Below are 24,433 nucleotides of genomic sequence, written 5' to 3'. Positions count from 1 at the left end.
AAGGTCAGGCAGATAAAGTAAATGGGTGCAATGGGTCAAGAGTAAGAAACACACAGCATTTTTAGACCATCTGATTCTACCTCTGAATATAAAGAAATGTTGCTCTTCATTAAGAGGAGATATCTGGACATGCTACGCGGCAACTGATGTTCTGCCTTCATATGGGGGAGACCGTGGTGAGGGAGGGGGAACAGAGAGAAATAAGTAATCATAGGACCATTACCAAAGGCAGTGATGACCAGTCAGCTCCAGAAAATCATGGCCACCTGGGAATGTGAGTCCACTGTTACCTGATCTTCCAATTTTTCAAAGCCAGGAACAGAGATTTTTGTGACTTTAAGCAATTTGAAATGTTAGCAAAACAAACAAGAACTCATGTATTTTTTAATTTACCCTATAGGCAAAATAAAAGTGTAAGTTAGATTTAGTACCTGCTTTAAGGTCAAGAAACCCCAATCTTACTTAGTTCAGCCTCTAAGTAGCATAGTCTGAGGGCTTCCCAGGCGGCACTAGTGGTAAAGAACCCACTTTTCAATGCAGGAGACCTCTAAGAGATACAGGTTTGATCCCTGGTTCAGGAAGATCCCTGGAGGAGGAAATGGCAATCTGCTCCAGTAATCTTGTCTGGAAAATCCCATGGACAGAGGAGCCTGGTGGGCTATACAGTCCGTGGGATTGCAAAGGGTCGGACACGACTGAAGTGACTTAGCAAGCATGCCCATAGGGTAGCCTGATTATTCAATTATATGAGGCAAGAGATAGATTTCTCAGGCTCCTACATATTGAGGCACCAACAGGATCCAGTGCTCTGCTAAGGGCTATAAACGTACTCTTTTTTTGAAGGTAAAAGTCTTCTAGGGAATGCCAAGTCCGCGGTCACGCCAGGCTTTTCTTCCATCACTTTGGGACCACTCCAGCTCCCCACGCCACCTCCCAGACCTGCTCTATTTTTAGCACAGTTCCTGAAGCTGAAGTACAAGGTGCTGCCTGTCAGGAGCCACTAACGAGGCTCCACCCCCTGGCTTCTGACACTGGTGAAAGGCACCGACTCTCCTGCTGCAGAAGTTTGAGCTACTTGCCAGCTGCCCCAAATACCATGTCACAGTTGGTACCATCTGCTCAGCAAACTTCTAGCTCTAGAAGCCAGAGTGTATTTTGATGAGGAAAATCAAGCAAAAGACTAACTGAACTACCCATCCCTGACATCTCCTACACTGAAATACCCGGTCAGTTTGAAATTATTTCTCCATATACATCAGTCAGGTTTAATCCTAAGAAGTCAAGTGCTGGACAGACACATTGTTGTTCGGTCGCTCAGTTGTGTCTGACTCTCTGTGCCTCCATGGACTGCAACATGCCAGGTTTCCCTGTCCTTCACTATCTCCTGCAGCTTGCTCAAGTTCATGTCCATTGAGTTGGTGATGCTATCCAACCATCTCATTCTCTGTCATCCCCTTCTCCAGTATGGACAGTTGCATACTGCTTAATAACTCAGTTGACTTAAGAGGAATACTGAGTCTGGCAGTTTCCCTGTAAGAATTCTTCGCCTGTTTCCAAGGCTTATGGCTATCCATATTTCAAAGCAATATCCATATTTCAAAGCAATAGCCTCACCATCTTTCAGGGAAGGACAACTCATGTGTACCTATTACCACCACACTCTGATAACTCACAAAGGATAGATATATCTTCATCCCCACTGATATAATGCCCTTCCTCAAAGGACTGTGGTCAAAGAGTCACCACCTATATAGCTTCTTTAATTAGTAACCAGGGTTAGATATAGGCATCAAGAGAAAGTTTCAAATAAGGAGCAACATCACTGAAATATAATCTATAGGAGAATAGCAGCTGATTTCTATAAATTCAGGGGGACTCTGAGGTGAATGGGACAGAAATGACAAACAGGTTGTATTTGGGGGTAACAGAAGAGAGCTCTAAGGGACAGACAGACAATAGCTTCATGGAGTGTACTTCCTCAGCCTTGGGGTGGGAGGTTATCTTTGGGCTCCAGAAGGCATGGGGGCTTTATTTAGTTCTTCAAGAATGAAGATAAGAGGAAAATAGGCTCTTCAGGAAAAAGGAAAAAAAAAAAAAGGGAGGAACAACGTGAATGCTTCTTTCTAAGCATCTTAAAGGAGCACCAAGGCAACTGGCCACCCATGAAACGTGGCCACTCCTGTCCTGCTCTGCACCAGAGGAAGGTCTGGTGAGGGGGCTGGGGGAGGCAGGATGCAAAAGCGATCGCATTTCCTCCACCAGAGAGCCAGGCCTCTGCGGACATCCTGCACACCCCTCCTGCCACCCTGCAAGCGAGGGGCTGAGCCGGGGAACCCTGAGGCTTTCAGGGCTTTTATCGTATTAGAAGCATTTTTCTCATCATAACTGAGACCTTTAATATTGCATTAAAAAGATGGTTAATTTTCTTAAGCTTCCTTTTAAACACAGAAATAGGATTAGAAGGATAACACGCTCAGATGCAAGCCCATTATTTGATTACGTCTAAACCTAATCCTGCCTTCACCTTGGCCTGCAGAGTCTCCATTTTGGGGTTTATTGGTTGATAATGCCAGGGCTGTCAGATACTATTACTTGTGTAGTGTCTGTTGCTACGTGCTCTTTCTTCCACTCTCAAATGCTGAAAGTTTGAAATTGAATTATAGGATGAGTTCTCAAAGCCTCACCATCTTGACCTTTGTACCTACTTTCAAAGAAGAAAGGATGGCTCTGGCCCCCCAAAAGAATGGGAACTCTCTTCAGTAAATTCACTTCTAACAATGCTTCAAAGGAAAGTCTTATAACTAATTTCCCCTCCTTCATGCAGGCTTTCTACTTCTCACATTGAGAAAAATCGATTGATATTAATAAAAAGATCAGAAACTACCGGTGACCATTCTCTAGCCTATTAATTTTCTTATTATACTAAAATGATCTGTCACATCATCCCCTTGAGGGCAGGAGTTAGGTCTCACTGATATCTAGAGACCATCACAGTGCTGGTGTTCATGAAATACTCATGTAACTGACCCGAGAGTCCGTATCATCTCTTGACTGTATGCAAGGAGGCACCCTTATCTCACTGGTTTTCTCCATGGAGAAGTAAGAGGCACCCCCAGGCCCGAGTCTCTTCGAGAGAGGCTTGTGAGGAAGCCAGGAGCACACGACCACCCCACCGTCCCACCCACTTCACCATCTCCCCTTCCCCTCCCGCCAGCTGCTGAGTTTCTTTACCTGTCGCAGTGGTTGCATTTAAAGGGCTTTGCACCTGTGTGTTTCCTGTAGTGCCTTGTAAGCTCATCGCTTCGTGCAAAACGCCACTCACACCCTTCCCATGAGCACTTATAAGGCTTCTCACCTGCAAGGAGAGATGGAATGACCATGGTCAGTGACAGGAACAAAATGATCTGGGTCTGTTACCTACTCTTCAGTCTTGGAAAAGGGCTATAAAATCATTCCTGAAAGGCTAAATTTCCTAACATAGTGTGTCAGATTTTTTTTTTAAAGCCTCTTAGTGCTTTTGTTGTTGTTATTTTTTTTTAACCTTCAAAAGTGGTTTCACAAGATCTTCAAATCTAGAGCTGTCATTTCAGTTCCCAGAGTCAAAGCATTTCCTTTGACTGGAGAGGGATCAATTTTTATTTATTTTCTATCCTCTGGAGCACTCTGACCCCCCACACTCCAAGCAGAAAGGAAATGTGCTATTTTCATCAGAACCACAAATGCTTCTAATTCTATTTTTCTCCAGAACCTAGAGTAATTTACCATTTCAGCCTTTTTAGGCTTCTCCCCTCTCTTCCCTTCTACCACAAAGTGTAGCCAGGCAGCTGACTGACAAGGCAAAGAGCTCAGGGCTCCCAGAACCTCAGTTCCTTCCAGTAAATGTGAGTGGATGGACAGTGATGAGGAAAGGCTACAATTTGAGCGTAAAACAAAAACAAAAAAATCACTTAACGATTCCTGGTATTTATGTAAAATATAGTCACAAAAGTCCCATTTAAGAAGATCATCACTTAACGACTCCAGCGCATTCATATTTGAGACCGATACACACTATTACAAAATATTTTTAAAGTCAATTTGTAGAGCAAGGTTTCAGCCACGTTGAAGCTGCTTAGAAGCATGAAATCCAGCTCTGTGCTCAAGTGACCTTTTTGCTCAGTAAATACAGATGGAGGAATATGGGAGAGAAAGTACATGACTTTTCCTAAGACCTTTTTTTTTTTTTAACCCATCAACGTCTGTCGCCAAACATGACAAATATTTACCCTTCCAACTGTATGGTGGGCTGGTTCTAATAAGAAGAAAAATGATCTTGGAAATCATGAGTTACCGAACCCTGTCACTGACAAGCCGGTTAGCATAGAGGTCAACAGTTCTCTGAAGCCAACTTTCCTAGGCTCAACTTTTGGTTCAGCCCTTAACTATCTATCCTTGGGCAAGATGATAAACCTCTCTGTGCCTCTGTCTTCTTTTACAGATAATAGTAGTATGTACCTCAAAGGGAGAGGATAAATTAATGTGCCCATGCACTATATATTTATCAGAACAATGCCTGGCATAGATATGATTAACCTAACTGGTAAATGGTATAAACTGCCAAACCCAAAATCTCCAGATACACAAGTGCCAAAGTTGTACGGCAGCCCCACTATTTCTCCATTTTTAATAGCTCAACCTTCACTAGGCAGCAGTTAGGAGACCTTGCCCAGATACTATACTTGACCCACTTTCTTCTTTCCACCTTTCTCCTTCCCTTTAAATCTAACTACAAAGTGTTCACAATTCTTTATTTGTATCACCTAGAATGGAACCAAACAGGATTGAAAATTTTATTTCATTAAATCGGTGCCCTAGTGAGCTGCTGCTCTGTAAGACCCATGGAGAAGAGGAATGAGAATTACAGGTATCTCTTTTCAACTGAACCAAGAGGACATGAAGGAGGGCCAGAGGCACAGGAGGAAACCCATTCAGTTTTGGAAACCAGAAAAAAAAAAAAAAATCACTAAGCGGTGTTAAAAGTTCACCTTCTGGATCCTTACAGCCACAATTTTAGAGAGAGAAGGTGAAGCGTGATGGGGTCAGGTCAGCTTCGGAGTTAGCACAGCTGGGATCTTATTCTGTTCGTTACAGACGCCAGGCCTCAGGGTCCCCGTCTGTCAAATGGGGGTGAGATTCCTGTGTCTATGGTGAGGCTGATGTAAGGCGTTGTGTATCAGGCATTTCTGGAGCCTGGCGCAAGGCAAATGGTTAGTTAATCTGAATGCCCATCCCTCCCCATTCGCCTGTATTCTCAGAGGCGGCTGAAGAGACAGGTCTAAGTGGTGGTCAATACAAACTTCCAGGACTCAGGCTCCAGCTGCTGAGCCTGGAATCACTCTGGGCAACCTAAATATTGAAAAATGGGAGAGTCTTTTTAAGTCTGAAGTGTTACGTCAGTATACTGATGGAGAATGGACCAGAAAGACCATGTCCTTTAGATCTGCTCTGAATGAGTGGGATCTTAAAGGGGAACTAAGAGACCCCAGTTGGAGAGAGGAGTACCAGAGAGGCCTGGTGGCATCATTTACCTAATGCTATTGATCACCCGCGAGCCTCTGTGACTGCTGGGCAATCTGGCAAACACAACAACAAGAAAAGGAGACTGAAGCACCAAAGACTTCAGAATTCCAAGTGCCCCTTACTCCCAAAGGCCTTCACGTACAAGTAACATTGGAGGGTCCTGGAACCTTGGGGACCTAACACACCTCAAAAGCAACAACGAGGCCTCTGGAGATGCCACGACATTCTGCAGCAACAAGCAGAGACATCCAGTCCCCAAAATCAATCCCACAATCGAACAGGCCCGTCCATCATAGGCAACCACACTCTGAAGGACACAGGAAGGACAGGGACAAAATGGAGATTAAAGTGGATGTCTTTGGGTTTGTTTTTTTTTTTTTTAATTTCTAAGTGTTTGCTTTTTCCCTTGCTGAATTTTTTAAAACTAGTTTCGTTCTGTTTTATGCTGACAAATAATGTCAAGGATTTAGTTATTTCCCAGAAAATAATGTGGATGCTCTGTTAATTCCTGGCACAAACCAAGCGCCCTCTCCCCAGTAGCTATTTTACAGCATCCTTCCAGTGGCTGTGTCCCTGTTGCAGCTGCAAAGACAGAAATTACACGCAGTTGGACTTGGCTCTGAATTGTGTCACCTAACACTGTCTCCTGCTTCAGCAGGTGCTACACAGAACAACACTGAGGACAAGCCCCTCTGCCCTGCCAGTTTAGCCAAGTTATGCTATAGTGATTCGTCAAGCTATTTTTCCAATGTCTGATTAATTAACCCACAAGTTGCCATTTCTGCAGATGGTCATAAAAAATTTAAAATAACCAGGAAAGAACTCAACCAAATGAAGGAGTATTGCCTGAAACAGGGGGAGTTCAGAAATCAGAGGGACAGGAAAAATAGAATGGGGAATACAATTTCACATTTAAAGCTTACTAATGCTGCAGGGCATGAATTCATGCTTTCCCACAAAATGGCCTCTGAAATGCAATGTGGTCCAAAGCAGAATGGCCTTTTATTCAGTTTTTTACAGAGTAACTCTCCCTACATCATGATCATCACATTTGGTTGATCAAAAAATACTGTCACCACTGCCTTCTGAACATGCACCTCCAATACATGTAGATTAATCCACAAATTATATAAATGTACTAATGTCCTAACACAGTCAGTTCAGTTCAGTCACTCAGTTGTGTCCGACTCTTTGCGACCCCATGAACTGCAGCACGCCAGGCTTCCCTGTCCATCACCAACTCACGTTATAAAAATACACGCAATATAGAAATGTAAAAGAATTAGGGTCATTTAAATATAAACAGGGGCTTCCCTGGTGGCACAGCAGTAAAGAATCTGCCTGTAATGAAGGAGATGCAGGTTCGATCCCTGGATTGGGAAGATTCCCTGGAGAAGGAAATGGCAACCTACTCTAGAAACACCTGGAGAATTCGTGGATGGAGGAACATGGTAGGTTACAGTCCATGGGGTCACAAGGAGCTGGACACGACTGAGCACCTAACCCCCTTGCCCCACACACAAATATAAACAGAAGTTATCAAATTTTCTTCCTGCATTCAAAATGACAGTGTTGCACAACTGTGAGGCCACGGCCCTACAGGGTAAATGAGAAGATCTTAGCTCCACGCTCACTGGTGTCTGTACTTCCAGCCTTGGTCCCTACAGTCTATTCTCCCTGCAGCAGCCAGAAGAACCCTTTGAAAATATAAACTGGAGCATGCATGTCCCTTACAGGAGACTTTTAATCTTTCTATTTCCATATAATTATTTTCTTTAACACCCTCTGGGATTTTACTTTATGCATTGAAAAACATTTATTCTGCAGAGGGTTCCACAGGCTTCACCAGACTGCTAAGGAAGTTCATGACCCAAAAAAGGTTAAGAAGAAATTAAAATGTAAATGTTCCAGTGGTTTCCTACTGCTCTTGGGATAGAAGTCAAAAGCTTGTAAGGTCCTGTTGTATAGAATGCCCACGATCCGCCCTGGCCAACTCGATCACTCAGGCCTACCTGCTGCTCCCACCTCGGGGCTTTGGCACTTGCTCCCTGCTCTGCCCGGAATGCTCCTGCCCCCTCACTGCCGTCAGGTCAATGCTCAACTGTCTCCACTTCAGGGAGATCTACCCTGGGGCATTCTCTGTTGAGCAGCAGCAGATTCTGTCTTCTGCTGGGACCACTCAGTTGCGACAGACTTTATTTTGGAGGGCTCCAAAATCACTGCACATGGTGACTGCAGCCATGAAATTAAAAGACGCTTGCTCCTTGGAAGAAAAGTTATGACCAACCTAGACAGCATATTAAAAAGCAGAGACATTACTCTGCCAACAAAGGTCTGTCGAGTCAAAGCTATGGTTTTTCCAGTGGTCATGTAGGGATGTGAGAGTTGGACTGTAAAGAAAACTGAGTGCTGAAGAATTGATGCTTTTGAATTGTGGTGTGGGAGAAGACTCTTGAGAGTCCCTTGGACAGCAAGGAGATCCAACCAGTCCATCCTAAAGGAAATCAGTCCTGAATATTCACTGGAAGGACTGATGCTGAAGGTGAAACTCCAATACTTTGGCCACCTGATGCAAAGAACTGACTCATCTGAAAAGACCCTGATGCTGGGAAGGATTGAAGGCGGGAGGAGAAGGGGATGACAGAGGTTGGATGGCATCACCGACTCAATGGACATGAGTTTGAGTAAACTCCAGGAGTTGGCGATAGACAGGGAGGCTTCGTGTGCTGTGGTCTATGGGGCCGCAAAGAGTTGGACACGACTGAGCGACTGGACTGAACTGAATCGCTTTGAAATGAGATTGCATATTGTTTGTGTGCAGTACTGTCTGCTTCCCCTAGGAGAGTATAAGCTTCACGCAGTCATCTCTTTGGTTCGTTGTGATACCAACCGTACCAAAGCGGGGCCTGGCTCAACCCGGCAGAACACACTGCATGAATGAAGCATCCTTTCAGATTTGCAACGAAGACCCAAGACCACACAGAGGAGCAGGACAGTCGGAGCGATCTCAGTCTCTATGATCTGACCTGACTTAAGAGCAGAAAATGATTGCTGGCTTGTTTAAACCCAGCCATACCTCTGTGTCAGGGACCACAGTGTGAAACCCTACAATGGATTAAGTATTCCTTCACCATCATAGATCACTCCCCACTTCTTCCCTATCCACCTGAGCCTAAAAAAAAGGAGTATCCTGAAAATCTTCCTGTAACCTTCAACACACGCCTGGGATCGGTCTCCTGAGCAACATCTCCTCTGGGAAACCACGTGCGTCATTTTACAGAATTCATTTGTAAAGGTTCTCACTGAAGACGAGTTTGGGAGAGCCTAAGTGATATGTCAAATGTATTGCACTATACATTTGCCTTTAAGACAAAGACTGTAGCATGAAGTATGAACAGGTGTCAGAATCTTGCATTAAAAGTCTCTTGAAAATAAACATTGCTAATGCAAATTTTCTGCATTCATTTCCTGATCTGAAAAATTTCAAGTTCCTAATCCAATTCCTGAGGACACTAGGACCTTGACGTACCCGGGTTTCAGTTAAAACCAATTTCATTTATTTACTTTTCTTTTTTAAAAAAATGTAGCTACTAGATTTCTGTTGTCTGGGCATGTTAGGGTCCTAGTCCCCTTAGGACTTGGATTAGGAATTTGTAATTCTGCGGATCAGGAAATAGAAAAGCAAAATGGAAAGCAGGAAGAATACTCTGTAATGGGTTTATATTGCTACTAAGTACATCTAGAGGGAACCAGCAAAGACCTATCAATTGCTTTCACATTACACTCAGCAGCACTAGAGAATTTAAGCTACCTGGGGAATAAAGACATTGAGAGAGAAAATGTCACTATGCTTTCTTAACATTGGAAAAAGAGTAACTAGTAAACATCACTCCATAGCTTGGCAATTCCTTATCAGGCGGTATCTGCTACAAGAAAATACTGCAAGTTCTTAACTCTGCTTTGGAAAATTGTCTCAGAGATCCTCTTAGATTCCAAATGAATCTTAAATACTTTCTTTAGGTGACTGATGGGAAAATGAGACAAGGACTTTATTTTCCATAATTTGAAAAGCATTTATAATGACTACATAAAATAAAACACATACTCTTTTATTTATGCTATATGTTGATTCTTTTCATTCATTAATCACTTGCTCATCCAAAAGGCCAAATAGATGCTATGACCCGAGTTACTGAATTTACAAAAAGCACTAGTCACTTTACAGAGCATGCAAACATTTACTCTATTTTTTAAATTTTTGAAACAACTAGTAAAATAAAAACTGCCCTAGGCTATGTTAACTCCTCATCACTTGGCGTGCATGTGTCCTTAGCTGCTTCTGTTGTGTCTGACTTTTTGCAACCTCTTGGACTGAAGCCCATCAGGCTCCTCTGTCCATGGGATTCTCCAGACAAGAATACTGGAGTGGGTTGCCATGCCCTCCTCCAGGGGATCTTCCCAACCCAGGGATCGAACCTGCAACTCATGTCTCCTGCATTGGCAGGTGGCTTCTTTACCTCTAGTGCCACCTGGGAAGCCCCTTCATTGCCTGGATCACCACCTTAAAACAGTTGTTTAAAAATCTATAATCTACCCCGGGCCGACCCCTCCCCGGCTCCGGGCAGTGCCGGTAGCCCTGGACTCCTGTGCCCGTTTCTACCTTCTATTGAACCACTTTGATTTGGGGAGAGAAAAAGAAATAGAACTTTTTTGATAGTGTGGTAAAAACATTGATTTGAACTATTTTAGTAAAAGTAACAGAGAAGACTGTGATAGTGTATACTTTGCGCTAGATAAATAAAGGCTCCTTGCAAGCCTCAAACAAACAAACAAAAAAATCTATAATCTAGAATTTAAACTTTATGTCCTTAAGTAGGTATAGCTCCTATTTCAGAATGTGGAGAGGGGTGAGAAAGGCTTTTGACTTAATCCCACAACTCTTGACAACTGTGGTATCCAGTGCAGTAGTTACGAATCACATATGGCTGTGAGCACTTAAAGTGAGCCTAATGCAACTAAAGAACTGAACTTTTAATTTAACTTAATTTTAATTAAAATTTAAAAACTGAAGCAATGTAAAGAATATTTTACACTTTTGTTTTGGTTAGATAATGTATATTATTAAAATTATTACCAGTATTTCTATTTACTTCTTAAAAATGTGATTACTAGAAAAATTTAAATCACATATATAGCTTACATATATTTCTATTTTGGACAGTACAGGTTAAAATATATCTTCCATGTGGAATTCCCACCATTAATTCAAGTGTAAGGGCTCATCCTTTCTAAACTCTTCCCAATGCCCAGCCCCAAAGCTACGTTACTACCCTGCTTTCCAGATTCAGAAACCCTAACATGCATCATCTCCAAAACACTTCATCTCTGTTCACGTGTGAGCAGGTCAAGTTAAATAATGAAACTTCTGATCTAACTCACTGATGGTGAAAATACCATCAACCTCTTCGGTGTGACAATCTGGATGCAACCAACCTTAATTGTTGATTCTATTAATAAGATGCACCAAACAATGACAGTGTTGGAGATTAAAGTGAAAAAGTCTCAGCATTAAAGGAGGTCCCGGGTTGGGAAACCCCACGTGTACACACAAATAATACAAACCCAATGTGTCTGATAAACGTCTGTGCGTGGATGTGCAGAGGAGACCATCCCTAAGACTCTCTAGGACCATCAGGGTAGGCATCCCTTGATGTCCCAGTGAAACCTGAATCACTGGTTTGGTGGAGAAAAATGGACTAGGCATCCAAAAACAGATTCTTCTAATTCTGGCTTTGCTACATATCAGCAATATGGCCTGTAGAGTCAGTTAACTTCTTCATCCTGACTTACTGTCCTTAACTGTGTGGAAAAGATATTTTACAAGATCTGTCCTGCTTCCCTTGTCATTATGACGATTCAGTAGAATCCAGTACATAGAAGTGATTGGTCAATTACCAAGTCCCAGATGGATAAAAGGTTATGATGATGATGGCGATATCAAAAGGGAATTCACAGATGTGCAGGAGGCCAGGGAAGACCATGGGACAGAGACTACTGTCACCTCTGTGCAAGGCAGGGGCACAAGGGCTCCTCCACGAGACCTACGCTAGAGCCCAAGCATCACACCGAACCACTCCTCAGACCCACCAAGCTTTGTGCAACACAGCCAGGAAATACACAGGATGAAACAAATCTTTGGGGACAGATTCCATTTTAATAAATGTTAACTTCTTCCCAGGTGGTGCTGGTGTAAAGGATCACCTGCCGATGCAGGAGACATAAGAGACTCGGGTTCAGTCTCTGGGTGGAGAAGATCCCCTGGGAAAGTGAATGGCGACCCACTCCAAATATTCTTGCCTGAAGAATTCCACGGACAGAGGAGCCTGGTGGGCTACAGTCCGTGGGGTCACAAAGGGTCAGACACAAATGAGCAACTAACACACTTTTTCCAAAACATTCCTTTTGGAGGTGAACTGTTAGATTCTTGGTGAATCTGTTTGAAATGCTGAAGGAAGAGTGAATTGGTCATGAAACTGGCAACCATCACAGATGCTGGAGCAAGTACAGCCCTCAGCAATTAGAATTTTTCCAAGTGTCCAACCTGCGACTCCAATATAAGTATTTTTAGATACTGCAGTGTGTTTCCCATAGCGCAGTTGGTCAAGAATCCGCCTGCAATGCAGGAGACCTTGGTTTAATTCCTGGGACAGGAAGATCTGCTGGAGAAGGGATAGGGTACCCGCTCCAGTATTCTTGGGCATCCCTTGGGGCCCAGCTGGTAAAGAATCTGCCTGCAATGCGGGAGACCTGGGTTTGATCCCTGGGCTGGGAAGATCCCCTGGAGAAGGGAAAGACTACCCACTCCAGTATTTTGGCCTGGAGAATTCCATGGACTGCATAGTCCACGGGGTCACAAAGAGTCAGACATGACTGAGCCACTTTCACTTTCCCCTAAGGCTAGGGATATCATAATATTCTCAAAGTCAAATTGATTTTTTAAAATTTCATCAAAATGTGTATAGTATTCTAATAGTTTCAGTGAGGTACAATTAATTCCGTTCCCCCAACAAAACAAAAACAAACCCCTGCAACTCTTAAGAGAATAATTCTCATACGATTATAAACTCATTTAAAAATTTAGACCTCAACACTCATACCTTAAATTATATGTGCTCAAGCTTTAAAACAAGTCGTTTCTCATATTTTACTCGTGGGGATCTAAACTATTTCCTGGCAACGTGGTTAATGTTTTCTGTATTTTTTTCTTATTTTGCTTTGATTCTCACTGGTTTAATTTGGTTGTTATTGCCCAATATTAATTTTAAAAAATAGTTTTGTCAGCTTTTTAAGGATAAATTCAAAGAAAGTTTAATACCAATTTGGAAATTGAAGTACATTTTAGTGATTACCAAAGTTACAACAAAGTTAAAAGCTAGATAGAAATTAGATTTGAAAAGTTGTTAAAACATTCGTCTCTTTCTATGTCACTATAACTACACCATGTGAATTATTTGAAGCTAATTCATAGGACATTTCTTCCATTTAGCAATAAAGATATTACTCTGTAAATCAAGTTCCCACAATTCAATGTGATATTTAGGTAGGAATTTGATTAAGACCTATGAATTTCAAACTCATGGCCAATCTTCAATTTTTGCATTCAAATATAAAGATAGCATGATTGCAAAGGATACATGCAGAAACAGTCTATTACTACAACCATGGCTATTCATTTTTTAATCACTTAAAAAAATTTAATTTTAAAAATAACAAGGAAAACAGTGTAACTTTAGCCATAAACAACATGTTCCAAGCTTAACTGACATGAAAAGTATCACCAAGCCACTGTTAAGAGTAACAGTATCTCTAATACAAGAGTGTACCCTTCAGAAGCAAACCAACATAGAACAGGACCCCTCCCCACCAACGATCCAGTATGCTTCAGAGGCTGGGAACTCAGGTGTAAAACTTCAAGTGAAAATCGGCAGGAATTTATTCTTCTTGCATGGAGGGAAGTAGTAAGAAAAAGAGTACTGTGGAGCACAGCGTTTTGAAGGAGAGTAGACCTGGCCTGATATTGGGGAGGATCTGGGGGAGCCTGAGGACAGTGGGGAGGATTGTGTATCTGGGAGCCATGGCAAAATTAGAGATATGGAGGTCCAGTACCAGCGTGTTGGGAGGGGAGGCTACCACACATCTGACCAGATCCCAGACACATGGCAGTCATACTGTCTTAGAAAAACTGTAATTTTCTTTTTTTCCTAATGAAAAATTGGATAATATAAGCTCAAAACACTTACTATTAAGAGTACAGAATTAATTTTCTGCTACACAGGTGGTATACATGAAAAGAGAGGAACCAGTGGTATAGAAAACCCGTAAAAGTGGATAATCCAAAAACCATGTTAGATCCGACTTTGGTAATTATCTAAAGACTAGTGTCAGCATCTTGAATTTGTTCTGATTAAGCTAATGCAATCATTAATTGTTATTCCCTAATGTAGACGGTAGAGATGGTAGAGAAGTGGTCTAAGCAAATCAATATTTGATAAGGTAATTTGCCTTAAATCAATAAACAAAAAGGTAACTTTATCAATCCTCAAAAAGCCCAAATTTGATCATTTACATACAGATGATGGAGATATGGGCCCTCCCCTGGACCAGTTACCATTCAAGTTGAATAGATATGAATCCAATTCCCTAGAGATTTTGAGTCAAGATTTAAAACATCAATTTGTCTATATAACTTAACTCCCTTCCAAGATTAACCCCAGTTTTTTTTTTTTTTTTGTCCAGAGACTGACTTTTCCCACTAGATAAGGCATCCCAAATATACACTTTATCCAGGTATGAAGTTTAAGAAAAGACTAACACAAAAGGAAAATATTAGTTTCTTATTTTGACAACTGATAACCAAAACAAGATGCTCTTCAAATATCACTGCCTGGATTTAAGAAGAAATGTCCACAAAACCATCTGACTTCCTTTTCTACCCTCATCTATCCACTACTCTTTCCACAAACCCCTCACTCTCCAACATCCCCAAGCAGCCCTCCCCAGCCCATCCTGCTTACTGGGATGCCTTCTTCTCAGGAAGTGTCTGTCTTCTACACATCACCCCAGCTCAAGCATTTCTCCCCCTCAGAAACCTATAGCTTTGTCTGAGTTTTCATTCTCTGGCCACTTTTTGCTATTTCCTGTAGATATTTATCTTTTTATGCCTTGATCGTTTGCCCTACTTTTCCCTACCCACATTACCTGGAAATTGCTTTTAAAGCAGCAACCTCCAACTCAATAAATTCAACTGAGTATCCAATGTGTGTCTGGGTACAGGGCTGGATGCTTTCTCACTTGCCTCTTTGTCATCACCCACCGTCCAGCACCAGCTCAGGCACACGATATGCACTCAGTATGACACCTGATAATGAATGGGTCAGTGATCAGTCAGAAATCAACAGTAACATACTGTCTTCCAGATGAACAAACCCTAATATGCATTGTTTCCAACACACCTCATCTCTGTTTGCAGGTGAGCAGGCAAAGTCAAATAGCAAGACTTCTGGTCTAACTCACTGATGGTGAAAAATACCATTGGCCTCTTCAGTGTGACAACATGGATCTAACCAATATTAATTCTTGATTTTAATATGCAGCAAGCAATGAAAATTCTGGAGATTAAAGCAGCAAGGGTCTCTGTGTCAGAAGAGTTCCCAGGTGGGGAAGCCCTACAAGTGCACACAAATGACACAAGGTCCGATGTGTCTGATCAGCGTGTGGATGTGTGGAAAAGGTCAGCCCCAAGACTCTGCAGAACCACCGGGGAAGGCTTCCCAGAAAAGAGATGTCTCACTGAAACTTGAAGGATGTCAGGAACAAGGGCAGTGGGCATTTCAGGGAGCAGGAACAGGAGGTGCAAAGGGCCAGAGACGAGGAACAGAGGGTTGTCACAGCTGAGGTGAAGGATGAGGATGTGAAGAATTGCAAGAATGGCCTGGAGCGGAGGTAAGGACCACGCCCTTCGGGGCCTTGATGACACATCACCACCCCCTCTCAGGAGGCTTCTCAGGGAAGTGATTCTATGCCAGCTCTGATAGAGGTGGGCACCCCTTCCTCTCTGCTCCTGTAACTTCTTTTAGAAGAGTCTTATTTTACTACTTGAGGGATTTGTTTACATGCTGCAGCTTCACAGACTGATCTCTTCAAGGGCAGAGACTGGGTTTATTCACCTTAGTATTTCCAAGACTTAGAATACTGGAGACATTCCACACACTCTTGAATTCGACTGAACAAACATGCATCCTATGACTAGTCCTTATTCAAACCTTCCTTCAAAACTCTGTAACCTAGATCCTCCTACACTCTCTTTCTGTTGCTCTGTAGTAGGAATTAGGAAGAAAACACAATGATTGAAGCTACCCGTGGAGTCTATATTAACACACACACACACAAAACCACCTCCCCTCAAATCTGCAAACAATTCAGCACAAACATATTGACACCCACATATGTAAAAACACCCCCACACAATCTGTCAGCCTATATACCCCTAACCTCAAACAGTCTTAATTTTGTCTGTGCTAAACCCATAGCTACAAAATACTTTTCATTCTCCTACTAAATTTTCATCCTGGGACAAAAATGTCAATGCAATGTGACTTTATACTTTGGAAAGGAAAAATGTGCAAGAATATTAAGATGAGGTTAATTTGACCCTACAGGCTTACTATCTCAAAGTTATTCATTTCCCAGTCACTTCATATTACGCCAATAATGCAATATTCTCATAAATGCAAAATGTAAATTAAATTTCCATTCAGAACTTCTGGCATATCACAGGAACCTAGTTTTCCTGCAGTTATTTGGATTGTGCAATGTGCCACAAACTAAAATGCACTAGGATTTTTTTTCTTACCCTATTATACATTTAGAATTCCTGAACTCAAGTGCTTCATGCTTAAATGTCTTTAAAAGAGACTATTCTTAAGACTAAGGGCAGAACGGCAATAGACAGTCGTCCTTCTATATTCATTCTCCCCTTTTTTTATCATAAGAGACTCCCCAGATTTTAGCTGGGCTCCTTGCCACCTAGAATGAGGATTCCATTTCCCAATTTCTTTGCAGTTGCATGTCGACGTATAACTAAGTTCTGGCTGGTGAGATGTGAGTGGAAGTGACAAGTGCCACCCCATGTTGTACTTTAAAGGTTGGGACATCCTTTCCCCTTCCCACTTTCCAAATAGTTGCATGAAAACTAGATGGCTGCCCCCAACAACAAAAAAAAAAAAGAAAACTAGATGCCCGGGTAGCAGGCCTGGGAATAGCCATCTTGAATTGCATGGATATCGGCTATTCCTCGAGGGCAGAAATCCCAGGGGTGGGGACCAAGAGGACAGAAGGAATCTGGGCTTTTGACTGCTTCTCCAAAAACACCTGTCTGGGAGCCTGGACTCTTATGTGAAAAAGGAAAAAATCTTCCATCTTCTTTAAATCTCTGTTAGCTTAGGTCTCTGTCACAGACAGCTTCATTTATGTTCTTATTAATTCAAAGGGTAACAGAAACCAATGAATGAAAACGATACATGCCCAAAAGGAAAACCCACAGTACAAACCTTATTTTACAGCTCAATCTTGCTTTTTTTAATTCAGAAAGGTTGCCAGAACTTCTGAAAATGGAGTATCATGCTTGCAAGTACAGTTTAGTGTAAAATACACACATAACACACTTACACACACATACACGACTTGCGATCAGGAGACCTGGGTTCTAACCAGACTCTTCCTACTTACTATTTCATCTTAGAAAGTTACACACACTCACTTTCTTCCTCTGTCAAATGGGGCTAATTTCTTTGGTGTTGGCCTCACAGGATTACTATGAAGTCTGAGACAGATGACGTCTGGGCGAGTGCTTTGTATACTATGAAACACCATGGAAACAAAGTTATTATTAAAATATTCCCAAATAAACTTCCTTCTTTATGCAACGTGGCTCATACCAATGCTGAGTGCCCAGACATACCATCCTGGTAAGTAAAAGGCCAGCAATCACCAGTTTCTACCTAAGATGGTTAGAGTTCAGTGTTAACAGTATTACAAGCAGACCACCTCCTAGGCTAGTCTTTCTTTTAATGATCAGAGATATCACCCGAAGCCCCCACTTCTCAACTGGTACTGTGTCATTGATTAGAAAGACAAAGTGTTTGGACCAAAGAGCAAAACTTTTTTAATAGAAAAATAGCTCATAGTCCATATACCACTAATACATGGTATACATTTCACCATGTCTCACATCTCATCCACTGAAATATGTTCAACGTTTTCTACTGGATACATGCATGGCAGAATCAAACCCTGATGAGATGTCTCTATTTCCCTTCCTCATGTATATATATATAGTAGAGAACCAAGTGAGAGAGGAAAAAAACACAAAACGTTTGTATATACAGACAGACAATAAATGTATCTTCCCTGAGAAAACATCTTGAATGATCACCCTAAGCCAAGACTTGTGGCCCAATTCTATCAATCCTCAATTGATGATGATGGTTTAAAAATCCTGGGGAAACAGGCTATTGGCTAATATTTACTGAGCACTCATTAGGTGTTGTCACTTCGAGGCACTAAGGGCTATTCTCTCCTTTAATCCTCTCAACAGCCCTATGAGATACAGGCCATTATCCTCCCCCATTTTATAGATGAGCAACTGAGAGTCTAAGAAATTAAGCCCAAGTTCACCAGCTTAAAAGTGGCACAGATTTAAACCCAGGCAATCTCACCTTCAGAGTCCACATGATAGCTTCTGTCTCACTCTGCCTCTTATTTAAATGTCAACAATAAAAATAAATGTTCATATTCCTTTTGGAAATATTTTCTGATAAATCTTTCAACTGGAAAGAATGTCACAAATCTTTAGAGGCACCCACACAATAGCTGTTCTAGCTATTTTTAAATGAATAAATGAAGGAATATTATCTATTGAAACTAGAAGCCAGAGGTGTGAACTACCCCTCGCTCACTCCTGTTAGGTGCCATGGCCTCATCTTCAGCTCATATGACGCTACTACTCACTGCAGGACCTCTGTGTGGGACAGGCAGTCAAAGCTGATACCACCTGTCAACTGTACCAGTGGTTTTCCATTTCATTCCCTTCACTTTCCCAAAAAAAGCATCAGTTTAGCCCTAGATAAACCAAAATGGAAAACCCCAAGGCCAATGACAAGGGAGGACTTCATTCTTAACCCACACCTCTGATTTTCTGAAGACCCTGCAGGTTCAAAGATAGACTGAAGAAAGCTCCATGTTGGGCTAGTTCCCCAAACGCTTATCTTCTGGCACATCTCCCACATCTAGCCTGGAAAGCCAAAGATAGGTATCTGGAGTGTGAGTCCAGCAGGCAGAGGGCGACACAATGGGGAGAGAGAATCAGGCAGCGGCCAGACCGCTTGGTCCAGTTTGGAAGCCACTTATCCCATCTGGCTCCTGAGCATCTGAAATGTGAGCAATCTGAATAAAGATCGCTCTAAATGTAATATACATGCTGGCTATCAAAGACTTACTATGGAAAGAAATGTAAAGTGTTCATTAATAAATGTTAATATTGATGACATGTGGAAATTAAAGACTAGTGCTAAAATGAATTAGTATAGTTAATTACTTTTTAAATAAAGTACCCGTGGTTTGTATTACATATTTCTATCAGACAGTGGTCTCATACACCACGTTTAAGAATCTGGACAGGATCCTAAAAACAATGGCAGCCATGGTGAGCTGCTAAGCAGAGGCATAGAGCACAATCAGATTTGAATCTTTAAAATATCACCCTGGCTACAAAATGGAGAATGGGCTGCAGAGGGAAATGAGATGATGAGAGAGACCCTCTTGGATGTTCTACAACCATCTGGGAGAGAGAAGATGGTGGCTGGAACATGGATGGCTCTACTCCTAGCAGCAGAGAGGCAGAGAGCTGAACAAATAAAAAGCATAGTTAGAAAGTAGTGCCAACAAGCTATAGAAAACGACTGAATAAGGGGGAAACAAAAGGTTGTGTACAGGGATGCTTCCCAAGGCTCTGCTCTGAATAGAGTGGGTGGGCCATTTGGTACCACCCTCTAGTAATTATACATCCAAGAAAAAACGGCCCATCCAGTCATCCCAGGGCCTCAGCATTCTGTCTGCATGAAGTTTCCTCTGCAGGAGGCATGAATCATGGATGCTCTGAGTACTTGGGAACTAGCGCATGCTGTTCCAAAGTGCTTTCCTTCTGAAGAGCTCCCAGAAGAAGTAACTCAAGATTCTGCCAAGACAAGAATCACTTGGGAAAGCTGTAGGAAATGATGATAATTGCTGCTAAGATCAGGAAATGGGCTGAATGCAGAGCAAATGGGATGGACTGCAGTGGAGGGGGGGAGGGGTGGTGGTTTGCTCCTGTGCCCCTTCCTGGCTTCTTTCCTAGAAAACCCTGCAGAATATTGCAGCAGAATGGGCTCCGGAGTCAGACTCTGACTCAGAAGTCAGCTCAGCCCCTCACTAGTTGGGTACCCCTGGGCTCTCCCAGGCTTCTGTTTCTCATCCCTTCGATGGGAAAATCACCACCCACCCTGGGAAGGTTCAGGGTGATTTGATTTGCACAGGAGTGCCCCAAACTGGGGCTGGGACCTCCCCTCTTTTCTCCTCTCCTCCAACACACTCAACACCCGCCATCCCCACACCTGTCTTCACCTCTCACAGATGAAAGCACGACACCATCTCAAGAAAAGCTGAAGAAAAGCTGGGCTGAGTGTTTTGGCATTAATCTCCCAGAGCGCCCAGCACTGAGCCAGGCTGCCAGGACACGTGCGGGACACTCCTCTCAGAGCAAGCATCAGCGTGAATAATTGAGGCGAAGCTCTGCTTATCAAAATAAATGAACAAAGGATGCCTCTAACATAGCAGCCACGTTTTTTTTTTTTTGGTTGTTTTAGGAGACCATTTTTTCTCAGTTACTGCTTCTTCCAGTTTGATCATCTTCAGAGTCCTCCCTATCAATTTGGGTGAATTAGCAAGCTTCGCCTCCATACAGAGCTGCAGCCATAAATCACTGATATGAGTATGTGTAAAATTATATAGCATGGGGCCCAGTGTAATAATAAACACATTTATATTTTATAACTACTGTTTTCTCCACGCTCGAACCAGTTCACTGCCTGGGCCCCAGGGGCCGGGCAGGCACCACTGTCTCCCCCCCGACACACACACCCCCACGCCCCGTGGGAAGCGTTCCGGCTTTGTGTGCTGGTCTCAGACCCACAATCTGCCAAATGCCAGCCGGCTCCTCTTTGTGCCGCGGGGTGGGGGAAGGAATCAGACCCGCTCCCGGCCCTGTGTGCAGCACAGCGGAGACACAAATGAGCAGGTGACCTTTCAAACCGTGTCAAAACGGGCCCTTGACCCAGAGACCTCAAAACTTCAGTGGTTTCACTGTCTAAATCAGCCAAGTGAAAAGACCCATGTTTGCACAATATGATTGTGTTTACACAAAGGTTTAACGCCTCAATAGAGCAAAAGCTGTTCAGTTAATTTTAATTATTGCTTTATTCTTCTCACAACAGATTTTAAAAAAAAAATGTTTAACAGTGAGCTCGTTGTAATTGATCCTGCAAACTTGGTGCCTATGGCTCTCCTAACTCGGCAACGACAGCAGTGGGAAGGAGGCATGAAAGGTTTTCCTCAGTTGAAAGGATTATTTCCAGTCCCTGTCACTGCTTATTTACCACTCTTCGTGGAGAAGATGGACACCAAGGAAAATCACAAAAAAAATTCAAGATCTGATTGTGGGGGACTGGAAAAACACACATGAGTTAGAAAGCATGCTAATGCTTAGCGGCAAATTCTAAGTAAGCAAGAGATGCATATTAAGTGAGGATGAGGGCCCTGCCAGTTCTAATGATTTATTAGCTTAATTCTTTGGCAGGTAGAATAAATAGAAGGGGGAAGTAAATCTGAAAATATAAAGATGCTCAGGAACCCAGGATCAGACAAAGGAAAACGCAGAGCCAAACAATCCGCTAAAAGCAGAGCCCTCCGGGGTCACGCGTGTTGTTCCCTCCGGGGTCGCGTGTGTTGTTCCCGCCACCTTCCAGGAATTTGTCTTTCAGTGTTGAAACCATTTCATTCTTCAGATCTCCGGAAGACAATGCAAGTGCCTGTCACTCGGAGGTTCCTGTAGATCCTTAAGGCAGAATGCTAGAAAGCAGCTATTCTTCTCCACCATGTGCTCTTCTGAATACAGAGGGAAGATCGTTGCACACAGCAGCAGAATCCTCACCTGTGTTGGGATCTCTGCTGACTAGGGGATTTCTAATTCCTGTATCGACCATGTGTTTTTCTCCTTAAGATATTTTACACATCCATAAACATCCTCCAAAAAGTGTGGCCAAAAAAAAAAAGAGATAAACAATTATTTTTAACTCTACGAGGATCATACAAATAAAATGAGAGCAAAAATTATTTGTTCAAACTCCCCAAGCAAAGCCCTGATACGCCTAAGACAGCAACGTGCAACCTACACACCAAGATCTATCTATCCATAGCTTCTCCCACCTCTTCTCTAAGGCACCTCCACTTGGATTTTCCAGTTTAGTAAGGAAAGAGGACTGCTAAAGTGCATTCTTTTAAGGGATTGGAGAGAAGTTCCTATTTATGATTTACTTCTCTCCTCAAATTTTCTTAAATATGCAAGTGTATTAGTACTGAGCTATCATCTCGAGAATCAATGCCTTGCATTTGTTGGGTTCTTCAAAACTAGCTTTATTTCTTAAAATAGGAAAAAAAAAAAAAACAACCCAAAAACCAAGGTCAAAGATCGTTAAGTTCAATCAAGACCGAATATCTATATTTGGTAGATATAGGTAATTCACTAGATAAGACAATTATTCAGTTTTCTTAACTATTCTAAACTTGTCATATAGGATCCAAGATAACTCGTCAGTTACTAAGCATACGTGTGAGACAAGGATGGTTAAGTATTAAGCCATTTACTTTGCTGAACAACTAAACTTATTTATATTCTGTCTGAATTTAGTCCCTTCCCTCTAGCCCCACAAAAAAACTTGATTTCCAAAGGACAAATAGAATGGGGTACGCACTAGGCTTCATCACAGAAATCTTTGAAAAATCATTCTCAGAGCCACAGTTTCCTCATCTATAAAATGGGAATGAGAACACCTCACAGGTGAATGAGGGTTAAATAAAATGAGGTAAGTGAAAGCACTTGGTGAGCTACGACGATCAGTGTAAGTGATATCTTACTGCTCACTTCCTTGGATAAAGCAATCAAGTGCAGGCAACCATTCCCAGGCTTGGTCCCCGCCTGCCTTCATCACTTCCAATCTGAGTAGGAATGTCTCAGCCTACCCTTTCTTTAGCACATCTGCTCTGGGGAGCTGACTAAATAACCATTGCCTCTTCAGGTCATCAAGATAAATCTTACTAATTCCCTACTGAACCTAAAACTAAGGTCCGATAACAACTGTGATCCAAAACATGGCACTCACCATGACCCCAGGAGGCTAGCTCACTAATCGCAATCTCTCCAAGTGGCAAGGGATAAGCTAATCTGTGTGAAAGACACAGATGTCACGTCTTCCCTACAGCCACATTCACATGTATGAGAGGAATAATGTCAGCAGTATTATCTCCAAACAGCAAGGACAATGCCACACAATTATAATAGCATATTGTCCATTGTATCTGGGGATGACACGTCTGACAATGTTATTTTCTATGCATGTGAATGCAGCTGAAAGGGCCAATGCATAATTCACGTCTCCTGACAAAATGCAAGCCTGAAGTAGGTGTCCATTAGATAATGCCACTTAAAATCCTTTTACCTCAGGTAGCACCTTTCTCCCTGAGAACTCAAAATGCCTCACGGTACATTCCTCATGGTACTTTCCTCACGGCACTGGTGTGAACCCAACAGGGAATGACAGGAAATGCACTGAGATAGACCGCACCAGTGCAATACAGTTTCCCCAGTAAAATTCTGGTCTACTTTCTGACTAAAAATATTTATTCTCAGCCCTAACAATCAACCTTCTCTTTGACAATAAGGAAGCAATTGTTACAATTTGGCGAGACTGCTGTACATGAGAGGACGGGTAGAGAACTATAGTTAGTGCCTGCTCAGATGGACCCATTTCCTGGCTAAAAGCCTCTCTCCCACCTACCAGCCTGGCAGCCCATGTGATTTAAATCCCTGCCTCAGCAAAATCTCAAATTATTACAGGTCAGAAGCCTTCAGCAAGAAGGGAGGGGATGTTGCCTGTGAGCAGCTACAGTAATGAATGTTAATTTAAGGAAGTTAAGCATTGGGTAGAGGTGGAAAGACTTCCCTCATAGCATAAGGGGGGAGGGGAGACAGCACATCTTCTAAGACCCAAAAGAAATAATTATACAATAGTCATACTTAGTCGATTTTTAAAAGAGCACAAGAGGGGGACTTCCCTGACAGACCAGTGGTCAGGGCTTCTTCGCCTTCCAATGCAGGGGGTGCAAATCCGATCCCTGGCTGAGGAGCTAAGATCGCACATGCCTCTCGGCCGAGAAACCAAAACACAAAACAGAAGCAATATTTTAACAAATTCAATCAAGACTTTAAAAAATGGTCCACATTAAAAAAAAAAAAAAAAAAAAGGCACAAAAGGGAAGGCAAGACCTGGTCAGTAATCTTAAAAGGATGAAGAAATATTTTGCAAGTGGTGCAGAGGAGCCCAAAGAGAAGAAGCGAAGGCCAGCTAACGTTGCATGAGGCCAGGATTTCTCAATCTCAGTCCTGTGGACACTTGGGGCCCAGTGAGGGTCCGCGGTGGAAGCTGTCCTGTGTACGGAACTGCGC

The 24,433-nt window shown here is 42.5% G+C and overlaps 1 protein-coding gene across 4 annotated transcripts in view; it reads right to left on the bottom strand.

Annotated features, from left to right (window-relative positions):
- The window catches only part of KLF7 (Kruppel like factor 7), a 96,806-nt gene that overhangs the window by 6,996 nt on the left and 65,377 nt on the right, over positions 1-24,433 (bottom strand). For all 4 annotated transcript variants that reach the window (XM_043910250.1, XM_043910252.1, XM_043910249.1 and 1 more), the window contains one exon: positions 3,232-3,355. In XM_043910250.1, coding sequence (XP_043766185.1) covers positions 3,232-3,355 — 124 coding nt within the window. The remainder of the gene's footprint in view (positions 1-3,231; positions 3,356-24,433) is intronic.

This window comes from Cervus elaphus, chromosome 8 (assembly GCF_910594005.1).
Source record: "Cervus elaphus chromosome 8, mCerEla1.1, whole genome shotgun sequence".
NCBI classification, from domain to species: Eukaryota; Metazoa; Chordata; class Mammalia; order Artiodactyla; family Cervidae; genus Cervus; species Cervus elaphus.
This window is presented reverse-complemented; position numbering and strand designations above follow the sequence as displayed.